A 24473-nucleotide genomic window follows, 5' to 3' on the forward strand; every position below is an offset into this window, starting at 1 on the left:
GCCTCCTGCATGTATTGTCCTATTGTGTGAGGCTGGGCAGGTTCTAGGCCCTGTTCTAGGTCCGTGTGAAATGCTGTCTCATGTATGTATTGTCCTATGGTGTGAGGCTGGGCAGGTTCTAGGCCCTGTTCTAGGTCCCTATGAGATGCTGCCTCCTGTATGTATTGTCCTACGGCGTGAGGCTGGGTAGGTTCTAGGCCCTGTCCTAGGTCCCTATGAGATGCTGCCTCCTGTATGTGTTGTCCTGTGGTGTGAGGATGGCACGGTTCTAGGCCCAGTTCTGGGTCCCTAGTGGACACTGCCTCCCGTATGTATTGTCCTGTGGTGTGAGGCTGGGCAGGTTCTAGGCCCTGTTCTAGGTCCCTCAGAGATGCTGCCGCCTGTATCTATTGTCCTATGGTGTGAGGCTGGGCAGGTTCTAGGCCCTGTTCTAGGTCACTATGAGATGCTGCCTCCTGTATGTATTGCCCTATGGCGTGAGGCTGGGTAGGTTCTAGGTCCCTTTGAGATGCTGTCTCCTGTATGTATTGTCCTGTGGTGTGAGGCTGGGCAGGTTCTTGGCCCTGTTCTAGGTCCCTATGAGATGCTGCCTCCTGTATGTGTTGTCCTGTGGTGTGAGGATGGCACGGTTCTAGGCCCTGTTCTAGGTCCCTAGGAGATGCTGCCTCCTGTAGGTATTGTCCTGTGGTGTAAGGCTGAGGAGGTTCTAGGCCCTTTTCTAGTTCCCTAGGAGATGCTGCCTCCTGTATCTATTATCCTATGGTGTGAGGCTGGGCAGATTCTAGGCCCTGTTCTAGGTCACTATGAGATGCTGCCTCCTGTATGTATTGCCCTATGGCGTGAGGCTGGGTAGGTTCTAGGTCCCTTTGAGATGCTGTCTCCTGTATGTATTGTCCTGTGGTGTGAGGCTGGGCAGGTTCTTGGCCCTGTTCTAGGTCCCTAGTAGACACTGCCTCCTGTATGTGTTGTCCTGTGGTGTGAGGCTGGGCAGGTTCTAGGCCCAGTTCTAGGTCCCTAGTAGACGCTGCCTCCTGTATGTATTGTCCTGTGGTGTGAGGCTGGACAGGTTCTAGGCCCTGTTCTAGGTCCCTAGTAGACACTGCCTCCTGTATGTATTGTCCTGTGGTGTGAGGCTGGGCAGGTTCTAGGCCCTGTTCTAGGTCCCTAGGAGATGCTGCCTCCTGTATGTATTGTCCTATGGTGTGAGGCTGGGCAGGTTCTAGGCCCTGTTCTAGGTCCCTCTGAGATGCTGCCTCCTGTATGTATTGTGCTATGGTGGGAGGCTGGCAGGTTCTAGGCTCTGTTCTAGGTCCCTAGGAAATACTGTCTCCTGTATGTGTTGTCCTGTGGTGTGAGGCTGGCAAGGTTCTAGGCCCTGTTCTAGGTCCCTTTGAGGTGCTGCCTCCTGTATGTATTGTCCTGTGGTGTGAGGCTTGGCAGGTTCTAGGCCCTGTTCTGGGTACCTAGGAGATGCCGCCACCTGTATGTATTGTCCTGTGGTGTGTGGCTGGGCAGGTTCTAGGCCCTGTTCTAGGTCCCTAGGAGATGCTGCCTCCTGTGTCCTGTGGTGTGAGGCTGGCAAGGTTCTAGGTCCCTTTGAGGTGCTGCCTCCTGTATGTATTGTCTTGTGGTGTGAGGCGGGGCAGGTTCTAGGCCCTGTTCTACGTCCCTAGTAGATGCTGCCTCCTGTATGTATTGTCCTGTGGTGTGAGGCTGGGCAGGTTCTAGGCCCTGTTCTAGGTCCCTTTGAGATGCTGCCTCCTGTATGTATTGTCCTGTGGTGTGAGGCTGGGCAGGTTCTAGGCTCTGTTCTAGGTCCCTAGGTGACGCTGCCTCCTGTATGTGTTGTCCTGTGGTGTGAGGCTGGGCGGGTTCTAGGCCCTGTTTTAGGTCCCTTTGAGATGCTGCCTCCTGTATGTATTGTCCTTGGTGTGAGGCTGGGCAGGTTCTAGGCCATGTTCTAGGTCCCTAGGAGATGCTGCCTCCTGTATGTATTGTCCTATGGTGTGAGGCTGGGCAGGTTCTAGGCCCTGTTCTAGGTCCCTAGAGATGCTGCCTCCTGTATGTATTGTCCTATGATGGGAGGCTGGCAGGTTCTAGGCCCTCTTCTAGGTTCCTAGGAGACACTGCCTCCTATATATATTGTGTCCTGTGGTGTGAAGCTGGTCGGGTTCTAGGCCCTGTTCTAGGTCCCTAGGAGATGCTGCCTCCTGTAGGTATTGTCCTGTGGTGTAAGGCTGAGGAGGTTCTAGGCCCTTTTCTAGTTCCCTAGGAGATGCTGCCTCCTGTATCTATTATCCTATGGTGTGAGGCTGGGCAGATTCTAGGCCCTGTTCTAGGTCACTATGAGATGCTGCCTCCTGTATGTATTGCCATATGGCGTGAGGCTGGGTAGGTTCTAGGCCCTGTTCTAGGTCCCTAGGAGACGCTGCCTCCTGTATGTATTGTCCTGTGGTGTGAGGCTGGGCAGGTTTTAGGCCCTGTTCTAGGTCCCTAGGAGACGCTGCCTCCCGTATGTGTTGTCCTGTGGTGTGAGGCTGGGCGGGTTCTAGGCCCTGTTCTAGGTCCCTTTGAGATGCTGCCTCCTATATGTATTGTCCTGTGGTGTGAGGCTGGGCAGGTTCTTGGCCCTGTTCTAGGTCCATAGTAGACACTGCCTCCTGTATGTATTGTCCTGTGGTGTGAGTCTGGGCGGGTTCTAGGCCCTGTTTTAGGTCCCTAGGAGATGCTGCCTCCTGTATGTATTGTCCTATGGTGGGAGACTGGAAGGTTCTAGGCCCTGTTCTAGGTCCCTAGGAGACGCTGCCTCCTGTATATATTGTCCTGCGGTGTGAGGCTGGGCAGGTTCTAGGCCCTGTTCTAGGTCTCTATGAGATGCTGCCTCCTGTATGTGTTGTCCTGTGGTGCGAGGCTGGCAAGGTTCTAGGCCCAGTTCTGGGTCTCTAGTAGACACTGCATCCTGTATGTATTGTCCTGTGTTGTGAGGCTGGGCAGGTTCTAGGCCCTGTTCTAGGTCCCTCGGAGATGCTGTCTCCTGTATGTGTTGTCCTATGGCGTGAGGCTGGGTAGGTTCTAGGCCCCATTCTAGGTCCCTAGGAGACGCTGCCTCCTGTATGTATTGTCCTGTGGTGTGAGGCTGGGCAGGTTTTAGGCCCTGTTCTAGGTCCCTAGGAGACGCTGCCTCCCGTATGTGTTGTCCTGTGGTGTGAGGCTGGGCGGGTTCTAGGCCGTTCTAGGTCCCTTTGAGATGCTGACTCCTGTATGTATTGTCCTGTGGTGTGAGGCTGGGCAGGTTCTTGGCCCTGTTCTAGGTCCCTAGTAGACGCTGCCTCCTGTATGTATTGTCCTGTGGTGTGAGGCTGGGCAGGTTCTAGGCCCAGTTCTAGGTCCCTAGTAGACGCTGCCTCCTGTATGTATTGTCCTGTGGTGTGAGGCTGGGCAGGTTCTAGGCCCTGTTCTAGGTCCCTAGTAGACACTGCCTCCTGTATGTATTGTCCTGTGGTGTGAGGCTGGGCAGGTTCTAGGCCCTGTTCTAGGTCCCTAGGAGATGCTGCCTCCTATATAGTGTCCTGTGGTGTGAAGCTGGGCGGGTTCTAGGCCCTGTTCTAGTTCCCTAGGAGATGCTGCCTCCTGTATGTATTGTCCTGTGGTGTAAGGCTGAGCAGGTTCTAGGCCCTTTTCTAGTTCCCTAGGAGATGCTGCCTCATGTATGTATTGTCCTATGGTGGGAGGCTGGCAGGTTCTAGGCCCTGTTCTAGGTCCCTAGGAGACTCTGCCTCCTGTATATATTGTCCTGCAGAGTGAGGCTGGGCAGGTTCTAGGTCCCTAGGAGATGCCGCCTCCTGTATGTAATGTCCTGTGGTGTGACATTCTAGGTCCCTAGGAGATGCTGCCTCCTGTATGTATTGTCCTATGGTGAGGGTGGGCAGGTTCTAGGCCCTGTTCTAGGTCCCTAGGAGCTGCTGCCTCCTGTATGTATTGTCCTGTGGTGTGAGGCTGGCAAGGTTCTGGGCCCTGTTCTAGGTCCCTAGGAGATGCTGCCTCCTGTATGTATTGTCCTATGGTGGGAGACTGGAAGGTTCTAGGCCCTGTTCTAGGTCCCTAGGAGACGCTGCCTCCTGTATATATTGTCCTGCGGTGTGAGGCTGGGCAGGTTCTAGGCCCTGTTCTAGTTCTCTATGAGACGCTGCCTCCTGTATGTATTGTCCTATGGTGGGAGGCTGGCAGGTTCTAGGCCCTGTTCTAGGTCCCTTTGAGACGCTGCCTCCTGTATGTATTGTCCTGTGGTGTGAGGCTGGCAGGGGGTGCACCTGGGAATGCCAGCTTAGGACACTGGACTACTGGAGGGAATGGGTTGGACTCTGTAGGGTGTCATTAATAGGGATGTTACACATCAGAAGTCATCACCCCAGTTCTGCTCAGCGCCTATTGTTTGAGAGGTTTCTGCCACCCATCACTGTTTGTTTACAGAACTGCACCCGCAGAGTTTTAGGGTATTTTTACACTTTCTATTATTCCTAACAATGCCAGCAAGGAGTACTAACCCCTAAAACCGACCAGGTGTGAAAAGACCCCCTCTCACATAGCTCACCAATGCAGGGGTCACTGACATGCAGGGGTCATGACCTTACCTCATCAAAGCCCATTTTATCCGGATGCTTCGGGGTCACGTGCACATACCGGGACGGAGACATGGGGGGGCCATCCACTGCGAGGCAAAAGAAATAAAACGGACACGTTGGCACCAAGAAGACTGCAGCTGCAGAACATTCAACATACAAGCAAACACCTGCCAAACAGAACCCACAGACTCAACCACTCCGGCCTGCTCCCAGCAGACTGTGGGGAAGGACTGGGGGCTCCGTGAGGCAATGACTGGAGGACATCACCCACACAGCCCTCAGTCGCCACACAGCACAGCCTGCAGTTACCCCTCCTAGGACATGGTCCGCCGGTAGGCCAACAAGAAATATATTACATAAATAGTGGGGGAAAGTGCCCACCACGGTGCCAAGTTCAGAGGAGAACTAGAACTTCTCCAAAGAAGCTTTACCCAGGGTCCCGGATACAATGAGAGTTGCCCACTCGCCCCAGGCGCAGTCTGCGAGTCCACTCTCAGAGCAGGATTCCCTGCTGAGTGCACCTTAGGCAAGCAAAGCGGGTGTCCATGGAGTGCGTGTGATTGTAACTATTTAAGACACCAGCAGTTACAAGGAAGGACCAGCAGGCCACCATGATGCCGAGCCTGACCCCAAGATGGCATATACCCTATTTGATCCCACTGGGCGGTGTGCCTGACCCCAAGATGACAGATACTCTATTTGATCCCACTGGGCGCTGCGCCTGCCACAAGATGGCATATATCCTATTTGATCCCACTGGGCTGTGTGCCTGCCCCAAGATGGCATATACCCTATTTGATCCCACTGGGCTGTGTGCCTGCCCCAAGATGGCATATACCCTATTTGATCCCACTGGGCTGTGTGCCTGCCCCAAGATGGCAGATACCCTATTTGATACCACTAGGCTGTGTGCCTGACCCCAAGATGAGAGATACCCTATTTAATACCACTGGGCGGCATGCCTGAGCCCAAGATGACAGATATCCTATTTGATCCAATTGGGCTGTGTGCCTCACTCACCTCAAGATGACAGATACCCTATTTGAGCCCACTAGGCTGTGTGCCTGACCCCAAGATGGCAGATACCCTATTTGAATCCACTAGGCTGTGTGTCTGACCCCAAGATGGCAGATACCCTATTTGATCCCACTGGGCTGTGTGCCTGCCCCAAGATAACAGATTCCCTGTTTGATCCCACTGGGCTGTGTGCCTGAACCCAAAATAGCATATATCCTATTTGATCCCACTGGGCTGTGTGCCTGACCCCACGATGGCAGGTACCCTATTTGATCCAATTGGGCTGTGTGCCTGAACCCAAGATGGCAGATACCCTATTTGATCCCACTAGGCTGTGTGCCTGACCCCAGGATGGCAGATACCCTATTTGATCCAATTGGGATGTGTGCCTGAACCCAAGATGGCAGATACCCTATTTGATCCCACTAGGCTGTGTGCCTGAACCCAAGATGGCAGTACCCTATTTGATCCAATTGGGCCGTGTGCCTGATCCCAAGGTGGCGTATACCCTATTTGATCCCACTGGGCTGTGTGCTTGACCCCAAGATGGCAGATACCCCATTTGATCCCACTAGGCTATGTGCCTGACCCCAAGATGACAGATACCCTTTTGATCCAATTGGGCCGTGTGCCTGAACCCAAGATGGCAGATACCCTATTTGATCCAATTGGGCCGTGTGCCTGAACCCAAGATGGCAGATACCCTATTTGATACCACTAGGTTGTGCTTGTGTGTGAGTCAGGGTGGCGTTGGAGCTGTATCAGTGAGATGAGCAAGAGAGACGGAGGGGAACAACAGGAAGTGAAGTGCTCACATCAAAAGGTCCACACTGAGGCAGCTTAGAGACACAGGAGAGAATCCAGCAGCAAGTCTTCAGAGAGCCTTCACCCAGACACTGCCAGAGTAATAGAATTCGGAAGCAGAGGCCCTGCCCTGCTAGAGGCTCTAACCAAGAAAACCTCAGGAGAGCCAATGGCGGGCTCAAACCCAGGAGGGCATCCCTTGGCACCCTGAAGAGAAGGCAGGCATGGGTAGAACATGCTTCCTAATTAGATCACGAGTGCAAGAGGGGGGAAAGTGCACAGCCTTGGAGTGTGTCACACAGTACCAGATGCTGAGAGGCACAGCACATCTCCTGGACCAAAGCCTAGCAAACGGGGATGCTGGGGAACCTTACGCCTGCAGGTGCATTGCAAGCCACTTTCCTGGACATTGACGGCCGCCAGGGAATAGGGAATAGAGAAGAGTAGGGATTGGACATTGGACTAAGAGGACAAGGTAATCTTAGCTCATACCCCATTTATTTGCACGCCCTGACACTGCCACCTGGAAATCGCCTCTTCTGGTGTCCCAACTGAAATGGGTATTCCTCAAACCCCTCCCTCCAGCAGAAAACAAATAAAGATCTGGAACTTTGTGTTTGACTGCAGTTATGTTACATCCACCTTGTGACCCCACAGAGGCAACCACCATGCCAGCCCCCAAAGACTAACCAACTCTCTGCAGGCCCCCCTAGTAACTCACTCTGCCACCCCCATAAGGACCCACAATGCCATAACCCTGAGTAAGGTCACACCACAGCCTCTCCACAGACTCAACAACTTTGCTAGACTTCCCCAGATTCTGCCACTCCACCCAGACTAGTCTAGGCCACTGCCCCCCCCCACAAACACAACCACTTGACCAGCTCCCCGGGCTATAGCACATCACATCCCACAGACTCAATCACACCACGGTCCACCACAGGTTCAAGCACACAATCACCATCATTCTAGAGAGAGGCCACCACATCATCCGGGTGACTCCGGCAGCGAAGGCTCCCACAAGACCCCACAGCACCAGGTACAATGACAACTAGCCACATATTTTGAGCGACCAACCGTCTTCTCGACGCAGTCTACTGTCAATGCATCATACTAGTGGACGCCATATATGGCTTTAGTGTGTGGGCCAGACAGGAAAGAGGAAAGTGCATTAGGTGAGGAGGGGGCTGCGTTGCTGGAACATGAACTGAGGACGCCCCTTTTGCATTTATAAGGCCCCCAGGGAACTGAGATGCACCAAGGACTGATTGTGCCAAAGAAGGTTGTAACAACACAGGCATACCGCAGACACCCAGAAGCGCGGCTGTTCTCTCAGTCCGATTGTGGTCAGTACACCCCAACCTATATGCACCTTTGATTCCAAACAGGGTCACATGCAGCAAACAAGTGGAAGGTGTGTGAAGGTGTGGGTTGCCCTCCCCTCTGCCCTTGCCCAAAGACTCACCCAGGGACTCCAGCACAAGGTGCACAAAGTTGAGACGGTCGTCCTCCAAAGAGTGGTGCGGCTGAGCGGGAACATTGATGTATCCGTACCGTTCCTTGTTACACACGTAAATCTGGACTTCTGGAAAAGCGGCAGAGCAAGAGTGGGTGAGATAAGGGTAAACAGTGCCTGGGAGAGTAGGATGGGGCAACGGAGAGAGATGTTGCACCAGACCCAACCTCTCCCCCACCTAGTGAGACATGATACACCTGCAAAGTAGGGATCGGGGAGGGGGAGAAGAGGCTGCACCAGACCTAACCTATACCCCACCTAGTGAGACATGATACACCTGCAAAGTAGGGATCAAGGAGGAGGAACAAGTTACTTACCTGTAACTGTTGTTCTCCAGCATGGGTCTGGCATGGATTCACATGCTCATGAATATTCCCCGTCGTCAGGCTGGGAATCCTCGGTAAAAAAAAAAATCAGTTTCACTTCAGAACCGTCTTTCTCCTAACAACCAATCACTGGTCTCTGGGTCATACTGCCCCAGCCAATGACTGCCCTCTACCAAAGTCCCTCCTCTGGCAGCTATCTTCAGATTTGGTAGCACGTTAAGTGGCAGTAGGACCAAGAGAAGAGCCGCAGAGGGGTAGGAGGGAGGGTTCGCATGTGAATCCATGCCAGACCCATGCTGGAGAACAACAGTTACAGGTAAGTAACTTGTTCCTTCTCCAGCATGGGATCTGGCATGGATTCACATGCTCATGAATAAAGAATACATAGCAGTACACACATGCACAACCACGGGAGGTGGCAAGGCTCAACATTAAGCATCTCAACATCTCAATATTAAGCATCTCTTACCTCCTCACCAGGCTCACCTTCAAGCGAACAGGTTGCGCAGCACTGCTTGGCCGACTCTGGACTCCTCCCTGGAATCCCTGTCGACTGAGTAGAATCTCGTGAAGGTGTGCGTCGACCTCCACGTAGCAGCCCCGCAGATGTCCAGCAGGGGCACACCAGACAGGAACGCCGTAGTTGCAGCGATCGCTCTGGTCGAATGGGCTCTCGTACGGCCAGGCAACGGTCGGTTTGCCAACCAGTGACAATGGGTGATGCAGCCGGAGAGCCATCTGGAAATGGAAGCCTTGGAGAGGGCCTTCCCTTGGTTCATAGGGCCAAAGTTGACAAACAGTTGTGACGTCTTCTGAAAAGTCTTTGTGCGGTCCACGTGGAACTTCAGCGCTCTAGCCACATCCAGCGAGTGCAAAGTCCTCTCAGCTGGCGACGAAGGCAACGGGAAGAAAACAGGTAACACGAAGGGCTCCGACGGCACCTTGGGCATGAAGGAGGGTTGTGTCCGTAGCACCACCCTCGTCTTGTGGAATGTTAGGTACGGTGGTTTACAAGAGAGGGCCTGGATCTCTCCCACTTGTCGTGCGGAGGTGATGGCCACAAGAAACGCTGTCTTCCACGATAAGAATTTCGGTGGTGCCGAATGCATAGACTCGAACGGTGGACTCATGAGCCTAGTCAGTACCACATTGAGCTCCCATTCCGGGGCCGGAGCCTTCACTGGCGGGAACAAATGGAAAAGCTCTTTGATGAACTCCGTGATCAGGCGGTGTGACCACAGCGACGACCGTCCCGGAGTTCTGGTGTAGCGGGAGATAGCCGCCAGTTGAACCTTGATGGAAGCATGCGCCAGCCCTGCTTTGGCCAGCGACAGCAAATATGGCGACTCCGGTGGAGCCGTAGTCCGTAGAGGATCAATCTTCTGTGCACGACACCAGACTCCGAACCTCTTCCACTTATGTCCGTAGCATTTCAGTGTAGACGAAGCCCTGGCCTTGGGAAGCACCTCCTTGCAGTCCACCGGGATATCATATCCTACAAACTCTAGCGCTGCAGGAGCCAGGCCTGCAAGTTCAGCGACTCTGGGTCATGATGCAGGATCGCGCCTCCTTCTCTGGCGAGAAGATCTGTGACCACCGGAAGCTTGACTGGAGGGGACGCTGACAAGTCCAGAAGGTCTGGCTACCATATCTGTCTCGGCCACGCCAGTGCAACGAGGATCATCCTGCACCGGGACCATCTGAGTTGATTGACTAGTCGCAGAAGCAACGGCAAAAGAGGGAACGCATACAGCAAAAGGCCGTCGCAGGGGAAAGAGAATGCGTCCCCCATGCTCCCCAGCTGGGGAAACCTGCTGGCGAACTCTGGCACTTGGTGTTAGTCGCCGCCGCAAACAGATCGATGTGGGGATTGCCCCATCGTCGGAACAGAAGATCCACTTGGCCCTGCCGAAGCTCCCACTCGTGGCACGAGCGCAGCTCCCTGCTGAGGGAATCGGTGACGGTGTTCTTCACTCCTGCCAGATGAAACAGGATGAGGAACATCCCCTGGGCAACGGCCCAGTGCCATAGGTCCTGCGCCTCTCTGGAGAGTGCTGGGGGTCTGGTGCACCCCTGCTACCGGATGTAGAACATTATGGTGGTGTTGTCCGTGAAGACCCGTACCACCTTGCCCTTGAGGGACGGAAGGAAAGACTTGAGGGCCCAAAACACTGCCCGTACCTCTAGTACGTTGATACGCAACGACTTCTCCTCTGGTAGCCACAGGCTTCTTGCATGGAGACTTCTGGTATGCAATGCCCCATCCTTCCAGGCAGGCGTCTGTTGTGACCGTCTCCTGATGAGGTGGGGTTTGGAAGTCCGAGCCCGCCGACAGACGCACGTGGACTCCCCACCACTGTATCGCTCGATGGAAATTCTCGTTGAGAGAGATCTTGTCCTCGAAGCTTCCCGATACCCGGATCCAACGGGCATCGAGGAACTCTTGCAGTGGTCGCTTTCGCAGCCTGCACAGCAAAATGAGGTACATGCATGACGAATCATGCCGAGAAGGGACTTGATGGACCTCACCCTTGCAATCTTCAGGGTCAACAGCCGTTGCACCTTGCCCAGGATGGCAGCTATCCTCTCCTCCGACGGAGACGCCAGGCATGACACTGTGTTGAGTCGAGACCCCAGAAACAGTGCGTCTTGCGATGGCACCAAGCAAGATTTCACATAGTTCACTGAGAACCCCAGCTCCGTCAGCAGTTGGGCTGTTTCTGCTGTGTGTGCGACAGCAAGCTCCCTCGATTTCACTTGGATGAACCAGTCGTCCAGGAAGGGATGAACGGGGATCCCTCGTAGACGCAGCTGCACCGACACTGGCGCCAGGCACTTGGGGAAAACCCTTGGCGACGACTTCAATCCGAAGAGAAAGGCCTTGAACTGATAATGTAGCCCTTGAACTACAAAGCGCATAAACTTGCGGTGTCCCTTGTGAATGGGGATGTGAAAGTAGGCATCCTCCAAGTACAGCGACAATAGGAAATCCCCTTCTTCCAGCTGTCCTAGCATGTGCTGAAGGGTGACCATCCGAAACTTCTGGGATCTGATGTACTTGTTCAGATGGCAGAGGTCTAGGATGGGCCTCCAACCGCCCGTCTTCTTCTTGACGAGGAAGTACGGAGAGTACACTCTGGAGCCCAGGAGCCTCTTTGGGACAAGCTCCATCACGCCTTCTCCAGCATGGCCCGCACCTCCACCAGAAGCTGAGGGACATGGTTTTCCTGCCTGGCCTCTGGTGGTATGCAAGGACACTTTTGGTGGAATTCCAGGGTGTGTCCGTGGGCCATAGCGTCCAGCACCCAACGGTCGGTGGAGATGGACTTCCACATGCTGACGAAGTTCGCCAGCCGGCCTCCCACCGGGGTGCGCGGGTGGGTGCCCGACGTCACGCACGGTTTAATCTTGCTTCGCCATGGAGGCGCTGCCTTGGGGACGTTGGCGACAACAGCGACCTCCTACGGACTTGCTGCAGCCCCTGTAGGCCTTCTGGGCCGAAGAACGGGACGGTTGACGGTAAGACGATGAACTTCTGCCAAAGCCCTTGAAGGAACCTTGAATTTTCCTCCGGAGGTCTGAAAGGACGGCCGTTGCTTTTGAAGCGTGCCCAAGGCACGAGCCGTCTCGGTATCGGCCTTGATGGCCTGAAGGGACTCATCCACGTTCTTTCCGAACAAATTATCCCTGTCGAAGGGCATGTTCAATACCCTCGACTGCACCTTCTGGCGAAAGTTGGTGGCCTTCAACAATCCCCACAGATGAAGGTAAACGCTGTTTCCCATTTGGCGGAATCCTGTATCGGCATGGTCCGATGCCACCTCGCACTACTGCAGGATCTCCAACGCTTCCGCTCTCTTGTCATCGGGAATGAAGTCCAGGAGGGGAGCAATTTGAAACCAGAGCTCCCTGTCGTAGCGCGCCACAATTGCGAGGGCTTTGGCCGCCTTGATGGTCGTCTCTGCCGATGTGATGACTCGTCGCCCCATGGCGTCCAACTTATTCCCCTCGCTGTCCGGGCGAGAGGAGGTCGTTGACGTAGCAGAGCCAGAGGATTTCTTCCTCGCCGCCGCTGAGACTACTGAATCCGGGGAAGGCTGGGACCTCAAACACTTGGGTGCAGAGTCCGGCACCCTGTACCTCTTTTTGTACCAGTCCCTCTTCGCTGGGGCCGAGGACTGGTTCTTCATGAGGGACAGCCCCTTGTCCCAAATGTCGCCCAACAGAGGAATCGACAACACGGTCTTTCTCTTTGCCTCGTGGCTTTGGTACAGGAAACCCTCTTTCTTCTTTTCCTCAGGGGTCAGCTGAAACAGGTGCGATGCCCTAGAGATCATGGCATGGAAAGAGCCTATCTCATCGGGCGGGGAGGCTCTGGGCGGCAGAGACGGGAGGTCTCCTAACCCGCCGTCGTCGTCCGTGCCCGTTCCCGTCGTCGCCATGTCTGTATCCTCCCTCGGTGGAGTGGGTCGACGGGTGAAAAGGCGGTGGAGGGGGAACTCTCCTCTTCTTGGTAAGGGGCACACCTGATGGCCCCGGTGCCGTAGGATCTTCCAGTGCCGCGGGGTCTTCTGTCGGCGGAAGGGGCAACCTCACCGAATCTCCGAACACAAGGTGTGGAGTGCCTGGAGAATGTCCACTGAAATGTCTGCTGGGGGTTGAGGTGGTTGCTGAGGTGGCAGAAGTGGGAGCGACGGAGGCAGTGGTGTCGGGTTCTCCACTCCTCCACGGACTGCTCCTCCAAAAAGAGGAAGAGCTGCACTGCCAGGAGTCCCACATGGACTCCTGGGCAGAAAATAACACAGAACATACACGAAAAAGGACTACACAACAAGGACACCGAGGCCCTGTCCCTCCAGTGCATTTCTAGCATCACACCCAGACTATCTGCAAACCTCCCTCCAAGGAGCCAAGCTACCCAGAATATCTGCAAACCTCCCTCCAAGGAGCCGGAATATCTGCAAACTTCCCTCCGAGGACCCAATCTACCCAGAATACCTGCAGACTTCTCTCCCAGGACCAAAGCTTACACAGAATGTCTGCAGACTTCCCTCCCAGGAGCCAAGCTACCCAGAATGTCTGCAGACTTCCCTCCCAGCAGTCACGCTACCCAGAAAGTCTGCAGACTTCCCTCAGAGGACCTCCCTCCCAGGAGCAAAGCTACACAGAATGCCTGCAGACTTCCCTCCCAGGAGCAAAGCTACCCAGAATGTCTGCAGACTTTACTCCCAGGAGCCACGGCACCCAGAATGTCTGCAGACCTCCCTCACAGCAGCAAAGCTACCCAGAATGCCTGCAGACTTCCCTCACAGGAGCACAGCTACACAGAATGTCTGCAGACTTCCCTCCCAGGAGCAAAGCTACACAGAATGCCTGCAGACTTCCCCCCCAGGAGCAAAGCTACACAGAATGTCTGCAGACCTCCCTCCCAGGAGCCACGCTACCCAGAATGTCTGCAGACCTCCCTCCCAGGAGCCAACCTACCCAGAATGTTTGCAGACTTCTCCCTCAGCAGCCAAGCTACCCAGAAGGTCTGCAGACATCCCTCAGAGGACCTCCCTCCCAGGAGCAAAGCTACACAGAATGCCTGCAGACTTCCCTCACAGGAGCAAAGCTACCCAGAATGCCTGCAGACCTCCCTCACAGGAGCACATCTATCCAGAATGCCTGCAGACCTCCCTCACAGGAGCACATCTATCCAGAATGTCTGCAGACCTCCCTCACAGGTGCACATCTATCCAGAAGGCCTGCAGACCTCCCTCCTCCCTGGAGCAAACCTACACAGAATGTCTGCAGACCTTCCTCTTAGGAGCCAAGCTTCCCAGAAGGTCTGCAGACCTCCCCCCAGAAGCCACGCTACCCAGAATGTCTGCAGACCTCCCTCCCAGGAGCCAAGCTACCCAGAATGTTTGCAGACTTCCCCCTCAGCAGCCAAGCTACCCAGAAGGTCTGCAGACATCCCTCAGAGGACCTCCCTCCCAGGAGCAAAGCTACACAGAATGCCTGCAGACTTCCCTCACAGGAGCACATCTATCCAGAATGCCTGCAGACCTCCCTCACAGGAGCACATCTATCCAGAATGTCTGCAGACCTCCCTCACAGGAGCACATCTATCCAGAATGCCTGCAGACCTCCCTCCCTGGAGCAAAGCTACACAGAATGTCTGCAGACCTTCCTCTTAGGAGCCAAGCTTCCCAGAAGGTCTGCAGACCTCCCCCCCCCAGGAGCCACGTTACCCAGAATGTCTGCAGACCTCCCTCCCAGGAGCCAAGCTACCCAGAATGTTTGCAGACTTCCCCCTCAGCAGCCAAGCTACCCAGAAGATCTGCAGACATCCCTCAGAGGACCTCCCTCCCAGGATCAAAGCTACACAGAATGCCTGCAGACTTCCCTCACAGGAGCAAAGCTACCCAGAATGCCTGCAGACCTCCATCACAGGAGCACATCTATCCAGAATGCCTGCAGACCTACCTCACAGGAGCACATCTATCCAGAATGTCTGCAGACCTCCCTCACAGGAGCACATCTATCCAGAATGCCTGCAGACCTCCCTCCCTGTAGCAAAGCTACACAGAATGTCTGCCGACCTTCCTCTTAGGAGCCAAGCTTCCCAGAAGGTCTGCAGACCTCCCCCCCAGGAGCCACGCTACCCAGAATGTCTGCAGACCTCCCTCCCAGGAGCCAAGCTACCCAGAATGTTTGCAGACTCCCCCCAGCAGCCAAGCTACCCAGAAGGTCTGCAGACATCCCTCAGAGGACCTCCCTCCCAGGAGCAAAGCTACACAGAATGCCTGCAGACTTCCCTCACAGGAGCAAAGCTACCCAGAATGCCTGCAGACATCCCTCACAGGAGCACAGCTACCCAGAATGTCTGCAGACCTCTCTCTTAGGAGCCAAGTTTCCCAGAATGTCTGCAGACCTCCGTCCCAGGAGCCACGCTATCCAGAATGTCTGCAGACCTCCCTCAGAGGACCTCCCTCCTAGGAGCCACGCTTCCCAGAATGTCTGCAGACTTCCTCACAAGAGCAACGCTTCCCAGAATGTCAGCAGACTTCCCTGTCACGAGCCACACTAACCGGAATGCCTGCAGATCTCCCTCCAAGGAGCCATACTACACAGAATGTCTGCAGACCTGCCTCCCAGGAGCCAAGCTGCCCAGAATGTCTGCAGACCTCCCTCTCAGGAGCCAAGCTTCCCAGAATGTCTGCAGACCTCCCTCCCGGGAGTCAAGCAACCCAGAATGTTTGTAGGCCTCCCTCTCAGGAGCCATGCTACCCAGAATGCCTGCAGACCTCCCTCCAAGGACCCAATCTACCCATAATATCTGTAGACCTCCCTCCCAGGAGCTAAGCTACCCAGAATGTCTGCAAACCTCCCTCCAAGGACCCAAACTACCCAGAATGCCTGCAGACCTCCCTCAGAGGACCTGCCTCCCAGGAGCAACGCTATCCAGGATGTCTGCAGACCTCCCTCCCAGGAGCCAAGCTACCCAGAATGTCTGCAGACCTCCTTCTCAGGAGCCAAGCTACCCAGAATGCCTCCAGACCTCCCTCTCAGGAGCCAAGCTACCCAGAATTTCTGCAGACTTCCTTCTCATGAGCCAAGCTACCCAGAATGTCTGTAGACCTCCCGCTCACAAGCCAAGATACCGAGAATGTCTGCAGACCTCTCTCTTAGGAGCCAAGTTTCCCAGAATGTCTGCAGACCTCTCTCTTAGGAGCCAAGTTTCCCAGAATGTCTGCAGACCTCCGTCCCAGGAGCCACGCTATCCAGAATGTCTGCAGATCTCCCTCAGAGGACCTCCCTCCTAGGAGCCACGCTTCCCAGAATGTCTGCCGACTTCCTCACAGGAGCAACGCTTCCCAGAATGTCAGCAGACTTCCCTGTCACGAGCCACACTAACCGGAATGCCTGCAGATCTCCCTCCAAGGAGCCATACTACACAGAATGTCTGCAGACCTGCCTCCCAGGAGCCAAGCTGCCCAGAATGTCTGCAGACCTCCCTCTCAGGAGCCAAGCTTCCCGGAATGTCTGCAGACCTCCCTCCCGGGAGTCAAGCAACCCAGAATGTTTGTAGGCCTCCCTCTCAGGAGCCATGCTCCCCAGAATGCCTGCAGACCTCCCTCCAAGGACCCAATCTACCCATAATATCTGCAGACCTCCCTCCCAGGAGCCAAGCTACCCAGAATGTCTGCAAACCTCCCTCCAAGGACCCAAACTACCCAGAATGCCTGCAGACCTCCCTCAGAGGACCTGCCTCCCAAGAGCAACGCTATCCAGGATGTCTGCAGACCTCCCTCCCAGGAGCCAAGCTACCCAGAATGTCTGCAGACCTCCTTCTCAGGAGCCAAGCTACCCAGAATGCCTCCAGACCTCCCTCTCAGGAGCCAAACTACCCAGAATTTCTGCAGACTTCCTTCTCATGAGCCAAGCTACCCAGAATGTCTGTAGACCTCCCGCTCACAAGCCAAGATACCGAGAATGTCTGCAGACCTCACTCCCAGGAGCCAAGCTTCCCAGAATGTCTGCAGACGTCCCTCCTGGGAGCCAAGCTTCCCAGAATGTCTGCAGACGTCCCTCCCAGGAGCCACACTTCCCAGAATGTCTGCAGACCTCCCTCCCATGAGCACAGCTACCCAGAATGTCTGCAAACCTCCTTCCGGGGACCCAAGCTACCCAGAATGTCTGCAGACCTCCCTCAAAGGACCTCCCTCAGAGGACCTCCCTCCCAGGAGCAATGCTATCCGGAATGTCTGCAGACCTCCCTCCCAGGAGCAATGATATCTCAGGAGCCAAGCTACTGAGAATGTGTGAGGATCAGCCTTCCAGACCCCACTGTGTGGAGTCAAGCTTGAGAGAACCTTTGCATACCTTCCAAGTTGCATATGTTCACTGTGCAGAACGCTTCTTATATTTCAAGGACTGTGGCCCTAGTCCTGTGCATTGTTTACTGCCCCTTGTACAAATAGACATAAGATATTCCAGGACCCTGAAGCAGCTGTATTAACGCGTCTAGGGATCACTGGGCACATCCCAAGCAGCGTGGCCTTTGCCTCCTTGGGTCCTTTGCTCTGAGATCTCCCCAAGCTCTGATCAGTTAATCCTGGGTGGACCTCCCCTCATTGTATACTTCTCTTGAGAGTATAGACTTGACTGCTCGGCTCATTCCTTGGAGGGCCAGACATTATACAGAGGCATCCTGCAACCAAGTGTGGGTTCATCGTCCTGAACCCGTACACTCAGTCTAGGAAAATCCTTCTGACACCCAGGAAGAAGTCCTCTTAGGAAGGCGGCATGGTGTGTGGGGGGCGTACAAGGGGGGCAGGATACGTAAAGAAGCTCTATGGTGAGGCATAGGGATTGAGGCAGGAGCAGTGGAAGGGAAGTACCAGAGGCAACATCCCCCTGCCCCTTCTCCTGTCGCTCAAAGAATTGATTCTGACCAGGGGGCCCCTCTCTTCCTATCAGCGCTGCGTGGGCCCCACTCCTCAATCACATTTTATTATGACAGCTTTGCCCACCTCCCTATTTCCTCTGCTCCCTGCAGACCTGTGAGACTTGTGGGTCGAGATGTCCCCATGGGTTCCTGTGTCCCCATTACTCTAGCCCCTTCCACTCTGACAGGGGTCCCCCATTACACATGCCCTCACTGCTTAGATCTCTGGCTGCCCCCTCACCATTAACCTTCCACCGCCTGGCAGGTTCATGCTTCCCCGTCAGACCTATGATCTGCCCTCCAGCGCTCATTACCCCAGCTGGTGGTCCAGCCCGTCCCCTCAAAGTGTCACATACCTGCAGCCAGGCAGGAGTAGGCGAAGACAATGATGTCATCGAAGGGCCAGGTGTACTCGGGGTGCGGTGGGTAGAAGGCCAGTTTATTGGTGCCCTCTTTGCGCAGGTTGATCAGGAAGTTGGCATACACCATAGGCACAGGAAAGCAGCCCCGTCGCTGGCGGTTCTTTGTAGGGAAATAATCCACCGTCCTCCGGTAATAACCCTGAAAAAGGTGTTTAGCTGGCATTTTATTTCAGTTTTAAAACATTAAATGGTGAGATATATTAACAAAATCACTAGAATTGACACGGTCCTCTCCTCTTTACCAAGCCTGTCTTCCTCGGCCCTCGTCTGATTCCCTACCAGATAGTTTCTGGCGATGATCTCCACAATTGCTTCCATTGATATTTGCTTCTATGTGATGGTCCTGGCCTTCGCATGCCTCCCCCCAGTCCCTTCTTGTGAGGAATTCGACCATCCACAGGGTGGATCTGCGCTCACTTGGATTCTTTTACATTTTAAATGAAATTGAAGGATGGTAGATCAACCTCTGAAAAATGTGTGGGGCTAAACTGCACACATTTCCCTATGCCCACCGCACAACATACGCATAGACCTGTGTACTCTGGGCTATAGGCGCAGTCCCCCCTGTTATATTTAGTTGGGATATGACAGCCAAGATTACACAATGACATCTCAGAAGGGGGAGGGCACAACCTTACCTCTGCCATGGCTAGCATAATTAACTATCAAAGACTCAATGGATCCGCTCTGTCCTTTTGTTGAGCCTGCAGGATGGTAGCAGTGAGTAACAATTAACATGCTAATAGAGTATACTTCAAAAAGGGTCCACATGGGGCCTGGCTGCAGAGGTTCACAAAAGAGACAGGTAAACCCAACAACCTTTAATATGCACTGTGACAACCTGAAGCCAGCCATGTCTGGGACTGTGTGTACGAGTATGTGGATCGACGGAAGAACAGAGTCTGGTCTCGCTGCACCTTCAAGGGAGACCTGCTGCTTTAATCAGGTACCACAGAGAGCACCATTAACTAGAGAGACCCTTTGATCCACAACACACATGAATATGGGTGGGACTTAGTCTTACATGTTTTCACCCCTTTACCTGTTCTTTTTCTTTTTTTTTTACTGTTTATTTATTAAAGTTTAGCATGTCAAACAGGGTTACAAGTCATTTCATCGCAGGATGTTTTTTCGCAGGGTTTTTTACCGCAAATTCTTTAACGAAAAATCCCATTGAATTTTTTTAAACATTATTTTTGGGTGGGTCCTCCCCCAACCCCCAGTCCCTTTCAGTTGTATCTATTCCCAAACACCCACATCCCATATATCTAATTTCTAACCCCCCACAAAAAATGCCACTGTTTTTTTTCGTAAAAAAATCTGTGGTAAAAAACCCAGTGAAAAAACGTCCCGCGATGAAAGGACATTGTACCGTCAATCAGTACACACTAATACCCCATTTGGGGGCAACATTCCCCACTCCCACCCCCCAACTTCTTCCGTTGTTCACAATTGGTATTCTCTTGCACACAAATCTGCCACAGTCACTGCGAGAGTCTCAGCACCTATACAGTTAACCCAATGTCCATAGGTAATGAACCCAACTTTAACCACCCGAAGTCCACATTCACATATACTCAAAGGGGTCGCAGCCCCAGTGAGGACGGGGAGGTGGGTATTAGCCGGGGTATTCTACACTGAGGGATCGAGTACTTGGTCGATCTCCCTGGACATATAGCTCCTGAAGGCTGCCCAGTAGTCGTGGGGTTTGCTGTTAGGAGGGAGCGTTTGGTTGTACTGTGTCTCCCTTCGCTCACAAATCGACATGAGGTTAAGCCAGTGTTGCACAGTAGGTGCTGCAGCAGCCCCCCATGAACGCGCCACCAGGGATCTAGCGACCACAGAGGCCATGCCGACTAGGTGTTTTTTACTGCAGGATCCCAAATCAACCATGGCCAGCAGCTAGGTTTCAGGGGTAAATGGAATCGGGTCATTCACCATGCTCTTCATCACATCTGCAATGCCTGACCAATAAGACTGGATCTGGGGGCAGGACCACGCAACGTGGTAGAAGTCATCTGGGGACATCTCTTGCAATGCGGGGATCGAAGTGGGAACAGTTTATGTAGGGTGAAAGGGGAGTAATATATCTGATGTACGAATTTAAAGTGAATCAGGCGGGATCTATTGTTAACGGAAACAGTTTTAGTCTGGGCATAAAATAAGCTCCACTGGTCGTCTGATAACGCCCTCCACAAGTTGCCCTCCAACTTAACCCTATGCCGGGCTGGGAGAGGGGGTCCTAGCGACTGGGCAATACCGTATAACGTCGAAATCAGCTTTTTGGAGGAAGTCGGCATTGTAACATACACCACCAACGGGGATGTGTGGGGCGTATTCGGAAAGTCCGGCCATCTGGGCCTCAGTACCTCCTGGATTCGGAAGTATAAAAGCTGGGTGATGGGGGACCAAGTGCCTCTATCCTCAAGGTCTTCCGATGATATGAATTTGCCTCCAGGGGCCACATCTCCTATTATGTGAATCTGCAGGTTAGTGAAGTGTTGGATAAAGATGATCTCAGGGCGAATAGAATGGGGGAAAAGGGGTAACCCTGTCTAGTACCACGAGTTGCATGGATAGGTTCGGATTGGATACCGTTCATGTAAACCAGGGCACGTGGGGCAGTGTAGAGCAATTGGATCCAGTATATAAACGTGGTGCCAATGCCGGAGCGCCGGAGGACCGCAAACAGAAAAGGCCACTCAACGGAGTTAAATGCCTTCTCCGCATCCAGGGCCGCCACTGCTATTGGGACTTCAGGGTTCACATCATGCATCAGTGTGAACAATCTCTGCAGGTTGTTTTGTGTAGAGCGACCCGGTATAAAACCTGCCTGGTCTGGGAAGACCAAGGCAGGCATGTGGGGTAAAATCCGGTCGACGAGAGGTTTTGCTAGAATCTTGTTGTCAGAATGTATCAGCGACAAAGGCCGATAGGACGGGAAATTTTCAGGGGTCTTTATTAGGCTTAAGAAGTACCATTACTAGGGCTGTCCTGGTGGATTCCGGGAGGACCCCTGAGGAGACCGCAGCTTCGAACATGCTGCGTAGGTGGGGGATGAGTAGGGTCGGGAAGGTTTTATATAGTTCTGCTGTAATGCCATCTGTTCCGGGGGCCTTACCATTTGGGAGTGATTTTTATACTTTAAGGAGTTCCTCATCACTAGGTGGGTCGTTAAGGAGTGTACTGGCATCCGGGTCCAGCCATCCCAGGGCGATCTTGTCTAGCTATCGGACTATATCATCGTGACCCGCTGTACACTGAGTCGCATACAGCTTCCCATAGTATTGTCGGAACGCTTCATTTATTTTCCCGAATCCCTAGTGGTCTCCCCTTCGGAAGTCTCCACTTCTATTATAGGGTCCAGGTGGCGGTCCAGACTACTCGGGCAGTCCCCCTACCCATATCTAGCGGCCGCAATTGGGTCGCCCATGAATCTTTCCTCACTGTCCATCAGGGAGCGTATCTCTCGTTTCTTAACCTCCAGGTCTGCCTGAAGTTCGGGGGAGTCCATCTGGGATTGAAGGAGCTCTATATTTTTTATATCTCTTTCTTTGGAAGCAATGGCTCTACAAATGCTTTTCAAGACGGGCCTGTAAACTGTACTAGGACTAGGGAATGGTCAGACAGGGTACGGGTTAAATCACCGCCCTGCTGGACACCTGGGCCAGTTCTGGGGACATGTGGATATAGTCAATCCTGGAGGAGCTACTGTCGAATGGAAGGTAAACTCCTGGCTGTCAGGGTTGATGGAGCCGGCAAATATCGACCAGGGTGTGATCTATTGCGATGGACTTCCATTTTTGGGCTGCCCGGGTGAGGGACGTCTGGGCCGATGTGGACCTGTCAAGTGACATCGATATGGCTAAATTAAAGTCCCCCGCCCAGACCACCTCGTATTCTCGAAATGTCTGTAGGTGTTCAGAGCATGACTGGAAGAATTCTGGGGAGTCGTAGTTAGGACCATATATATTTATCAATAGAACGGACCAGCCCGCGATTTCCCCAACCACCAGAACAAATCGGCCCTCGTCATCAGTCACCTGTTTATGTAATTTTAATTCCAATGAGTGATGTATATATATTGCGACACCCCGGGAGTGGGTAGTGTGAGAGGACCAGTATCTGTGGATACCCCAACCAGCCACTGCGGGAGTGTGTGTTCCTTCCCTAGGTGGATCTCCTGCATGCAGAGGATATTAACGTGATGATTCCGCACATAATTAGCACTACGGCGTGTCTTTTTCCCATTGGTGAGACCCCGGATGTTCCATGTAATCAGAGTTATATTCGTATTCACGGGGGTGATTTCCCCATGGGGGGTGTCACGTTATGTCTGAACTGTGGTTAGTGCCTAGAGAATGAGTCTCAGGCATTCTGTTTGGTTTATGGTATTTTAGATGCTTTGCGACTTCTATGTGTGCATAGGGATCCAGGGTCCCGGAAGAAAGTTCCCTCCCCTCCCCCCTCTTTCGACAGAACCAGGCATGATAACCTGTTCAGTGGTTATTAACCACATTGAGAGTTCGTAGCCATTGCTATTTGCTCACTGTACCTTCACAGATGGGAAATATCCATTTGCATATCAGTCTTTGTCCCGCCCACAAGGGCAGTCCAGCACCAAAATGCTATGGCAATTCCTCTCTGAACAAGAGTAGCACCAGCCACCCCCATACACGTGTTTCAGCCTTGTTGGGCATCATCAGTGAGGTGAAGCTGAGCCTCTCTAAGCACAGTGAGCAGGGAGTCCACGTCTGGTTGCCCCCAGGTAACCTAGGGTGACCAACCCCAAGTTCCTTTCAAAAATACAAAAAAGGTAGCAGGCGCCCCTCTCTCGACGGAACCAGGCATGCTAACCTGTTCAGCTGTTATTAACCACATTGAGAGTTCGCAGCCATTGCTTTTTGCTCACTGTACCTTCACAGATGGGAAATATCCATTTGCATATCAGTCTTTGTCCCGCCCACAAGGGCAGTCCAGCACCGAAATGCTATGGCAATTCCTCTCTGAACAAGAGTACCAAAAGCAACCCCATACACATGTTTCAGCCTTGTTGGGCATCATCAGTGAGGTGAAGCTGAGCCTCTTTAGGCACAGTGGGCAGGGAGTCCACGTCTGGTTGCCCCCAGGTAACCTAGGGTGACCAACCCCAAGTTCCTTTCAAAAATACAAAAAAGGTTGCAGATGCGACTTGTATGTGTGCACAGGGATCCAAGGTCCCGGAAGAAAGTTCCCTCCCCTCCCTCCTCTCTGAACCAGGTGTACCAGCTAGAGTGGTACTACAACCATCCCTACCCACCCCCTGCCCACACCAGAAACTCCAACCTACCGGCCGATATAACCCATCCCCCACCCACTTAACTCCAACCATTAAACCTTAACTCGATTAGTTGCCGCTGGGCATGGGGGGGCTGGCGGCCGCTGCGCCTCCCATTGGCGAGAGGCTCAATTACCACATTTTACATTCATCTTGGTGTTATCATCCTTAGTTATGGATTCAGAATTTGCTGAGCGGAGACCAGGGACTTGCCAGGTGGTCCCACGCCCGGGCCACAAATGTGATAGGGGCACAGGCACGCCAAGCTGGGTTAGGGTGGGTGGCGGGGGGAGGCCCACGGGTTGGGGACTTCTGAGGCAAATCGCTCTGCAGATTCCGAAGATGTGAAGAATAACGTTTTCCCCTCATGTACAACCCTGAGTTTAGTGGGGTACATTTCTTCTTCAGGATGTTTTTCGCTGTTTGAAAAGGTTTCCCCAGATCCTGAACCTGTTGGCTGAAGTCCGGGAAAAGTCATATTGTTGCTGAGCCCCAACATAGGGTCTTCTTGTCTCTAGCAGCTCCAAGCAGGATGTAACTGTCCCGATAGTTGAATATACAGGCGATTATGGCTCTCTCCGGGGCCCCCGGAGGAGGCCTGACTGCGAGTAAGCAATGGGCCGTTCGACCATGAACATGTCTGTGACAGGAGGGTTGTCTAGGACCTCTCTACGCAATTTTTCCACAAAGAGTTCCATAATGTCAATGGGAGAGGACTCGGCGACCCCTGTAATTCTTACATTGTTTCTTCTCAACCTACCTTCAAGGTCGTCATACTTGGCGACCACCTTTTTAACCATTTATTGTAGGGACGCCACATCCCGTTGAAGTTCCACAACTTTTTCCTCTCCGTCCCCAATGCGATGTTCTGCTTCCGACATCCTGCCACACAGTTTTTCTATTTGGACCGCGGATATGTCCACTTTACTTGTTAGAGCAGCAATTTCGGCCTCCAAATTGTCTGTGCTATTTTTCAGCACTAACAAAGTTTGGTTGAGGGCTGAGATGTCCAA

The 24473-nt window shown here is 53.4% G+C and overlaps 1 protein-coding gene across 1 annotated transcript in view; it reads right to left on the reverse strand.

Annotated features, from left to right (window-relative positions):
- The window catches only part of CERCAM (cerebral endothelial cell adhesion molecule), a 244422-nt gene that overhangs the window by 122858 nt on the left and 97091 nt on the right, over nucleotides 1–24473 (reverse strand). The window contains exons 5-7 of the mRNA XM_069609141.1: nucleotides 18078–18282; nucleotides 7909–8028; nucleotides 4632–4708 (exon numbers count right to left, since the gene is read on the reverse strand). Coding sequence (XP_069465242.1) covers nucleotides 4632–4708; nucleotides 7909–8028; nucleotides 18078–18282 — 402 coding nt within the window. The remainder of the gene's footprint in view (nucleotides 1–4631; nucleotides 4709–7908; nucleotides 8029–18077; nucleotides 18283–24473) is intronic.

This window comes from Ambystoma mexicanum, chromosome 8 (genome assembly GCF_040938575.1).
Source record: "Ambystoma mexicanum isolate Mex_15411 chromosome 8, UKY_AmexF1_1, whole genome shotgun sequence".
Lineage (NCBI taxonomy): Eukaryota > Metazoa > Chordata > Amphibia > Caudata > Ambystomatidae > Ambystoma > Ambystoma mexicanum.